At 42.1% G+C, this 9,798-nt stretch overlaps 1 protein-coding gene across 1 annotated transcript in view; it reads right to left on the bottom strand.

Annotated features, from left to right (window-relative positions):
- Positions 1–9,798, bottom strand: part of AFF3 (AF4/FMR2 family member 3) — a 476,825-nt gene that overhangs the window by 167,041 nt on the left and 299,986 nt on the right. Inside the window, exon 10 of the mRNA XM_026657569.1 lies at positions 8,469–8,505. Coding sequence (XP_026513354.1) covers positions 8,469–8,505 — 37 coding nt within the window. The remainder of the gene's footprint in view (positions 1–8,468; positions 8,506–9,798) is intronic.

The following is a 9,798-nucleotide window of genomic DNA, read 5'->3' as shown; positions in this document are numbered from 1 at the left end:
CCCAGCACCCCGCCCAGGATTTTCCCGGACATGTCTGGCTTTTGGGGATTTCCCCCCGGACGGGGATTTGAATCTCCAAAAGCCGGACATGTCCGGGAAAATCCGGACGTATGGTAACCCTAGTCTGAAAGCCTTGAGAGGGTTGGATTTTTGTTTTGTTTTGTTGTTGATATCATGCCACCTTGCTTACACACCATTTATAATCTGAGTGCAAAATATTGTTTCTATGCTAGCCAACGGCCCAGGCACTTGTTTACCAATGGGCACTGAAGTGATGTTTAAATGCAAGTTTGTGATGAACAGGAGATGAAGAGCTGGAGTCTGACTATCTTACAGATGGGACCAGTGTTCTTCCATTCAGTTTTAATGAGTTTTGTCAAATCAAAATTCATTTGTATTCTGTGAAATAACGTTTGAAATCATTTCAGTGTTTTCTTGTGTGTAGCACCTGATTCACACCCATTGAACTCAATCAAAAATCTCTAATAGACTTCAAAGGACTTTGGATCAGGCCTCAAGACATTACAAGAACTTCAGCGTTACATATGAATAGCTGTTGCCAAAGTTCTCAAGTTTGATTTTCACTAAATCAAAGGTGGAAGAACTTAGGGTATGAAATGAACGTCTGGGGAGAAATATTGGCCCCTTTGAAGTCAATGGGAGGTTTGCCATTGACTTAAATGGATTTCACTCCTGGTACTTTCCCCAGTGCAATCCTGAAACAAGCTGAAATAGTTGTTCAAGATAATGATGCTTCTAGGAACAGGGGTCCAGCAAAGGAGCCTTTGGTTAGCTTACACACTTGGTACCTGCATCAAATGTTTCTAGGCCTTCTAGGCTTGCAGGGAGGGTTTCTCTGAAACATTGCTTATCTTTGGGAAGGAGGGGAAAAAATCAGTTGTTCTTATCACCAATCAGCCTTTGAAATCAGACCCACAATTTTAAACCAATCAGAAGCATTGGCATGAAGCTAGTCATATCTATTTTTATCAAACATTTGCTACACACAGAATGATCACAAGATAATTTGTATATTTTATATAATTACATTGTGCCTTCAAAAGATTACTTAAGACTCAACACCCTATGAGCCCATTTTAGAGACTTGATTATGAGAAAGAGCTGCTGAAGGAGTTACTCAATATCACACAGTGAGTTAGTATCTGGGACAGAAATTACAACTCAGCAATCCTGACTCCCAATTCTAACTATTAGATGCCTTCTCCACACAGTTGCTTTAATTAAAATATAAGTACCTGTGTCATCATTTTCTCCCAAAGAAAATAGGGTTATTCTGGGGTGGGGTGGGGAGATAAGTTCTGAGTATTTGGTTGTGACTAGACATGGACCAGAGGTGAAGTGCAAATTTAAATCCAAAACTCTCAAGTCTCATGGTGTTCAGATTCAGTTGTCAAGTTGGAGCTGGGAAATTTGGGTCTGGCTCTGAATTTCCCAAAGTTCAGGCAGGGTTTGGCGATGTTGTTTTGGTTTAGTTCCATGGCTAGTTATGCCCCTTATGCCTGTCACTGGATATCCGGCACATAGACTGGCTTAGCAACAATCTGCCTTGAAATATCGGTCAGTACCATATCTACATCCCAAAACAAATAATAGTTCATCATAGATATTCTATTTGTAACGAATACTTTTGTTAATAACACATTAGTACAGTGAGCATTGGTGGTTTTGCATGCAGATGGGATGTGAGTTGTTGGCAGTTTGTTCTGCACCAATTGGAAAAGCTGCAGTATTTTAGTTCTGCTCTTAGCAGCAATTAGTGTTGTGGCAATAAGAAAAGCAGAATAGGTTGTGTAGCAGGGATGCTATTTAGCCAAACAGGATATTAATGAATTACTCTACAGTGAATGTTTGCAGCTGCTTTAATGCTCATAATCACTTAACATTTCAGGGGGAAGGGAGAGCAATTATACCGTATATAAGAGTAAGAGGGAGAATGGAGAATTAATGCCTTACTGACTCCACAGAAAGAACTGTACCATTACTCCAATGAGTCACAGAAAAAAAAAAAAAAAATGTATTTACTAAGCATGAATGATATTTAAAGATTTGGAATTCAGATTCAGTTTGACAAGCCTAGTAAAAGGGTGTTGCTTCTCTGAGCTACCTGACCCGTTTGAGCCCACTGTTATCCACACTCTATCTTCCAAGACTTCACACAAACTGCCAAAACCAATCTGCCCTTGTCTCCCCTTAGTTGAAGGTACTATTATGAGGGACAGGCAATTCAGCAACCAGCTAATCTTCTTTAGCTCCAGGTATCATTTTCTGGGCAAGTTATGAGGCCCTTTCCCTCCTCCATCTCAGTCTTTTGCAGCTGGTCAAGAGTCTCACTAAATGTCCTACTTCTTTTGCAGGCCTGCTGTTGGTCTGCTCTCTTCCAAAAGACTGATCTTCTGGAGCATGTGCATATGGCTGAAGGCCTTCTAGCCTCAGTTTTTCAGCTGTAGACCTGGCTGGTTTCTGCTGCTTCCCACTGAATTGGCTCTTTTACCATTTCACATTCTAAGGGTAAAATGACCCACAGTGCAAAGGCCAATTTCAAATCCACTTTCTGAAGGGGTGGGGGGGATAAACTGAGATTGGCCCATTGTACCCCGGGTAGAGGAGAGGGCCTTATAGGCCTGGCTTGACATGAATAACTGTACATGGATGAGGCCTCATTTCTTGGGAGACAGGATTAGGGAGGTACATGGATCGGCAGGCTGGAACCAGAATGTCTGTACTAGCTAAGATAAGGGGGAGCACTCAGGGAACCATTTACAATGGACAAGATAACAATGGATAAGACAAGTGTGGACCATAACATAAGGCAGGGATCGGCAACCTTTCAGAAGTGGTGTGCCGAATCTTCATTTATTCACTCTAATTTAAGGTTTCAAGTGCCAGTAATACATTTTAATGTTTTTAGAAGGTCTCTTTCTATAAAGTTTATAATATATAACTAAACTATTGTTGTATGTAAAATAAATAAGATTTTTAAAATGTTTAAGAAGCTTAATTTAAAATTAAATTAAAATGCAGAGCCCCCCGGACTGGTGGCCAGGACCCGGGCAGTGTGAGTGCCACTGAAAATCAGCTTGCGTGCCGCCTTCGGCATGCGTGCCATAGGTTGCCTACCCCTGACATAAGGTAAAGAGTAACTTGTGCAGAGATAGTGTGTATTGTACAGGGATTGGTTCTTACAAAGTGATCAAGCCAATCCCAAAACGTGTCATGAAATGTACTGTAAATGCAATCTAATGTGTAAATGCATACAAAGGAAGAGGTTTTCTGTGTAACTTTGGATGTGTGGCACAGCCTATATCGCCCCCTATGCTTGGGACTGATGAACTCAGCGTAGCTTTACTGTATGCCAAATAAAGGAACCTGAGTGACAACAAGACTGGAGTCAAACTGGGTTCTTGGGGAACCAAGTTGGAGAGGTCTTGGGGGAACCCCAACAAGCCTCAGGGTTCTTGTCTCTTGTCTCCCAGAAGACCACCATATTAATTTTCTAGATAAAGCAGAAGACTGGTAATCAATTTCTATTACCAGCTCTGCCCGTGTTCTTTATGTAATGCTGACACCCTGGGTGGGTTGACAGCCGCAGGGATCAAACCTGGGAGCCAGATCTTAGTGCATGAGCCTCTACTGCTTGAGACTGTCTTAGCCAAGGCTGTAGCAGGCTCATCAATCTCTAGTTGGCATAGCCACGATTAGAGAGGGACAGAGTGCCACACCAAGTAGGTGTAGCTTACATTTATGAGGCTGAGCAAGTCGCTCAATTTGTCTATGCTTCAGTTTCCCTGTCTGTATAATGGGGATAATAGTGATTGTACTACCTACCTCACAAGTGTAACCTCAGATCAAAGGTGACCATCTTTTCAAAAGGCAAAAGTGGAACAGATGCAGGAGCCCCACCCTCATCAGTGACCCCATCTGCTGCTCCTCCTCCTCTTCCCCCGAGACCCCACCCTCTGGCCAGGCTGGAAGCCAGAGTTGGGCAATGGTAAGAGCCATCCAGGGAGCCTGGGCTGCTGTAGAGAGCCCCAGACCCTCCACCGGCCCTGGGTGAGAGACCAGGGTACCAAGAGCAGCCCGCGGCCTGTGTCCCTACCCACAGGGCGCGCTGCCCAGGACAGGTGGAAGGTTCAGGGCTCCCCACAGTGACCCGGGCTCCCTGGGTGGCTCTTACTTCTGTCTGTCTCCAGCTTCTGGCCTGGCCAGGGCGTAAGGCCTTGGGGGAAAAGGAGGAGGAGGGGCTGGAGCCTCTTGGCAAGGGGGACTAAGGCCCACCTCAGCTCCCCTCCCACTGGGAAGAGGCTGGTCTGCCCCTGAGCCTCAGGCAGGCACAGAGCAGCGCCACAGGGAATCTGAGACAAATGCTGTCCTGGAGTCATTCAGCCTGAGTCCAGGATTTGAACTCTTCATTTCAGGACTGTCCTGTCCAATTTGGGATGGGTGGTCAACCTAGCTAGACCACAATCTTCAAAACACAAGGAAAAATGAAGCAAGACACGCGGGTAGGTGGTCAATCAAATCATGTAATAACCATGAAACAGTTAAGTCATGAACATGGAGTTCAGGGAGCAGGAACCAGGAACCAAACAGGAAATGGAAGAGGGAGCAGGAAACAAGATGCAGAAAGGCAACACACATATCAGTCACCACAATTTCCTTCTTTTCTCCCCAAAAGTTCAGCAGTACCTTGCCAGAGGCAGCCGGTGATCCCAGGGCTGTAGGTTACACCTCTGATTCAGCTCAGGGGCTGGATTCTATTGATGTGGCACAGCTTTCTTGATTTGCCACATAGCATCATACAGAAAAAAGTCTCCTCTTCCCTATCTGTTTCCCTTTCAGTAGGAAGTATATCTTGTTGGTTAACAATGTGTTCTCTGTGTGGTAAACACACTTGCCATGCTCCGTACCCTGCAGCCCGCAAGATCATGCCATGAGTAATGAAAATGCTTCCAGACCCTCACCTAACATACACTGCTTGTCCAGGATAGAATGTGTGGAGTCTTGTGTGGATACGCTTGTTGAAAGTCATATATTTCCTAGTCACATCAGTTGGCTTCGAGGATGGCAAAGGGGTGGGATGAGCCTTTTCCACTAGCATAGACAACTTGGTGCTCATAGGTCAGTTGAACAGCCAGCAGAATGGGGTTTCTCCAGTATTTTCATGAGGTGTACTCCAAATAACATATAAAGCATGACTTAATGCAATAGGTAAGAGTATACCTAGAAGTTCCTGCAGTATGCTAGCTCCACACTTCTTCAGAGTCCTATGTAGTCTTTCCACTATGCCATTTCCTTGGGGATGGTACACAGCAGATTTATAACGTACTGTACCAATACTCATCAGAAAATCTTCAAACTCTCTTTATAGAAAAGGTGTCTCGTCTGAAACAAGGCTCTCTGGTAGGCCAAACATTGTAAATAAAGAATTTAGCTCCTCAGAGGTAGGTGTCTTGTGAAATTATGAATACAAAGGGGTAACGTGAGTAATAGTCTATAGCAGCATCTTTTGCAAAACTGCACTTGGCCACATTCAACTTTATGCCAGCTTGTTGGGGTCAGGTTAGCACCTGGTCCAGAATAGCATTATGCCCAGGATGGGTCTTAGCAAAGATGAGAATGTCATCCAAATAATAACATGCACCCGGGTAGAGGTGGAATGGCCACTTGAATGGTCCCTTACAATATGTGCTAACTACATTTGCTAAACAATCTGATCCACCTTGCATTTTGCTGTGAAGCTGGGAGCTCCTGTCCCAGGCCTGAAGAAGAGCTCTGTGTGGCTTGAAAGCTTGTCTCTCTCACCAACAGAAGTTGGTCCAATAAAAGATATCACCTCACCCACTTTGTCGCTCTAAAATCTGTGCACAGTCAAATGTTGCCATTCCAAACCCCTAATCATTTCTGTTGCCCTTCTTTGTACCATTTCCAAATCCAATATATCTTTTTTTGAGATGGGGTGACCACATCTGCACGCAGTATTCAAGACGTGGGCATACCATGGATTTATAGAGAGGCAATATGATATTTTCTGTTTTGTTATCTATCCCTTTCCTAATGATTCCCAACATTCTGTTCGCTTTTTTGATTGCCACTGCACATTGAATGGATGTTTTCAGAGAACTATCCACAATGACTCCAAGATCTCTTTCTTGACGGGTAACAGCTAATTTAGACCCCTTCATTTAGTATGTATAGTTGGGAGTATATTTTGCCATGTGCATTACTTTGTATTTATCAACACTGAATTTCATCTGCCATTTTGTTGTCCAGTCACCCAGTTTTGTGAGATCCCTTTGTAACTCTTTGCAGTCAGCTTTGGACTTAACTATCTGGAGTAATTTTGTATCAGCTGCAAATTTTGACACCTCACTGTTTACCCCTTTTTTTCAGATCATTTATGAATATGTTGAACAGCACTGGTCCCAGAACAGACTCCTGGGGGACATCACTGCTTACCTCTCTTCATTCTGAAAACGGACCATTTATTCCTATCCTTTGTTTCCTATTTTTTAACTGGAGCGCCTGGCAATGCTTTCAGGATCATCTAATGATCCTTAATTTAATTTAATGACAAGCCCTTTGTTATCTTAATCACCCTGCCTCTGTTTATAAACAAACTCCTTGCCCCATGGGCAGAAGCTGAGAGCAGCACAGACCTCATCACATTCCTCACTCAAGCTCCCTCTGGGGCTAGGGGATGCGCTGTGAGCAGACCTCTAGTATGAAACTCAGGGAGGTGCATAGGTCCCCCCCCAAAATGGTGCCACTGGAAGATATTTTTAACAGCTGGAGTCAAAATATCCTTCATGACAAGCTTCAAACAGACCACTCCCAAAGTAAACCTGCTAATACTGAGGCTATCAGCTTACTGGGACACTAAAGACTTGCAACCAGGTAAAGCAGGATAGAGGCCATGTTGACACCTCCCTCACAGAGAGCCATTTATTACAATTTCCCAAAACCTCAAAACAAGCTTGCAGTTTCAATCTAAGTTCTAGGTAAAGATTTGGCAGCACGTGTATCTTACTTTATCCAACCTAGCTATCCACCTCAATATTAATCGTCTTTTTTTTCATTATTAAAGATTTTGCAAGGACCATGAAGTACTGTAGGTAAAATAAACCACAGGAAAACAATGACCAATGCTAGGCATTCTGATGTCATCACAAACCACTCAAGCTCTGCTCTTGTGTTTATTATGCTCAGAATTCCTCAAGTGTTTGCACAGCCTCATCTATTATGGCTCTTTAATGCTTCCTTCTTTCATTACTACATTCATTATTTTTCTAGAGAACCCCATCCCCTTTGCCTTTTTATTACTTCCTTAGTGCTGGTGCTCACAGCAATATCAAAATGATGCTGGCAATGAAGTGGCACCACCACCTGCTTGTTCACAACATCGTCTTCCACAGTGCTGCCCCTTCCTTAGCAAAGTGCCGTAACATATTAATAGCCTGAAGTCTCCTAGCATTCTCCCTCTGGGTGTCTGCTTCCTGCACCCAGTGGGTGACCAGTCAGTTTCAAAGCCATGTCTACTGGCTCAGAGCATTTGTCATCTTCAAACCCAGCTTCAAAATAGTGCTCTGTTTTAGCTCACAGGTCATGAAGCTAACAAAATAGAGCCTTTGGTTGGGATGCTTTGATGTCATGAACAGGGTAGGGTCATGTATTTTGTATATGCTGAAGAACATTAATACCAGTCAGGGGTGTCAGAAGAGAGGATTAATACTTTGTTTCATAGAACAATTCAGTCTTTTCTTTCCACACAGCCAATAACGTATTTTACCAATAACTAAATGCAATTAAAGTACAACTGCTTTGTAATATGGCCTGTACACTTTAGTAGGAGGATAGGCAAGGATGTGAGCAAAGCAAGCTCCGTACTCGCCATCCTTGTCAAAATTATACATCAAAGGCAGCCCAAAACTATATGCTTTTTGAGGCAGTATTTGTTATTGTTTTGGCATACTTCATATATTATATAGCACCATATACAGTGACAGTGCCATTGCATATACATAAATAAATAAATAATAAAGCAAACTCTCAGAAATTTTAGGCAGTTTGGAGGTTGGGGTTGTGTGCGCATTGGTATGTGGATACAGAGTTTCCACCCACTACCTATCATTTTAGAAAAGCAACTATTTTTCCCTGTAAAATCTCTCTCACGTGTAGCAGAACTAGATATGATGGAGCAAATTGTTCCTTCCATTGCCAACCTAAAGGGATTGTTTCCTCTCCTTCCCCACTACAAGCCGTTAGTGATTGTGACGCCCAAGGTTCTGCACTTGGACAAAACAGAAGCCTGCCAGCTGAGATCCTGTACTGGACCAGTAGGCTTCATGTTTCCACTATTTTTTTTCTCAACTATCCTATTGTTCACTTGTTTCTCACATTCACAGTCAACGTCTCCACCAAATCCAGCTGTAAAGTGAGGTAATTCTTACTTGGATTGCTGTGTCCTGTAGACACCTGCTGCGACTCCTAAAATAATAAAGAAAAGCATACCATGTATTATTTGTTTTGATAATTTTTAGAGACAATAGAAGTTTGAATGTAAGTTACCTTAATACTACCATACAGCTTTGTTAATCATTCATTCAGTCTAATCACAGAACATCATTTCCGACTATAAGAAGAAAATCAAATATTTCCTTGAAAATGCATTTACTCTAGGCTTTTTATACTTATCTCTCAACCATGACCCTTTAATAGTATATTTTTTTCTATCTTCACTATCAATCTCCAGCTTATTATTCACTTATTACTCCACCAGAACTCAAGGGGCTATTACTTTCTACCAGGCTAGGTGAGAAGACAGGCAAACAGACAAATGATTATTTCTGAAGTTCTTGCCAATATCATTTCATAGGCCATCAGATTGTTCTGGGAGCAGCACAGCTAATCTTTTCTCCTCACCTTGAGGATCCCAAGTGTCGCGTCCATAATGGATCAGGAAATTGATACTCACAGCATTAGAGAATGGAAGTTTAGACCCTACTCCTGAGCCTAGTTCTATTATCTACTAGACATACTGAAATATTAGGTTAAAATAAAAACGAAACTAAATCAACACCTAGTTTTCAAACATAGTCGTGGCACAGTAGCTCTGTAATCTCAAGCTAGTCTTCAGTGGACCAGCAGATACCTATGTATCAGAAGTGGGTTTGTAACTGAACTTCACAAAAACATCTAAAACGTTTCTAGTGAAACATTTAGAACATTTTGGAAAAACACTGATAGTCTGCCTTGCATTAAATCTTCCAAGTAGGTTTGTTCAAATCGGTTTTGTTTTAAATAATTCATTGCAATTATGGGCTGTTTTTAGACTTGATATATGGAAAAGATTGTAATGTACCATATGTACTAACATTATATTGGTACTGTAGATGTATTACTGTGTATTATTTATGGACTCTTGTTCTTTAGGTGCCTCCTACAATAGCTAAAGATGGAATCTCGGTTACCCTAAACATGGCACAGCACTTATATCATGCATTTTTCAGTTTAGCAATTTCTCCAAGAATACTTTCAGCACCTTGGACTGCGTTAACGAGGCTTTTTAACAAACATTTAGTCAACTTAATTGTTCTAAATCATTTGAAGTTTTTCCACCCTTCTTTTTTTAAAATACTAAAAGTCAAGTATCTCTGACTGTCACTCAGGCTCGTCATCACTGGGTGGCTGAGCCACAAGAGAAATGGATTATGAACTAGTTTAGGGAGGGCATTCCATACATATCTCCAATTATGTATGAAATAAATAAACTTTATAATA

Source organism: Terrapene carolina, unplaced genomic scaffold (assembly GCF_002925995.2).
Source record: "Terrapene carolina triunguis isolate 2854851 unplaced genomic scaffold, T_m_triunguis-2.0 Scaffold21, whole genome shotgun sequence".
NCBI classification, from domain to species: Eukaryota; Metazoa; Chordata; order Testudines; family Emydidae; genus Terrapene; species Terrapene triunguis.
This window is presented reverse-complemented; position numbering and strand designations above follow the sequence as displayed.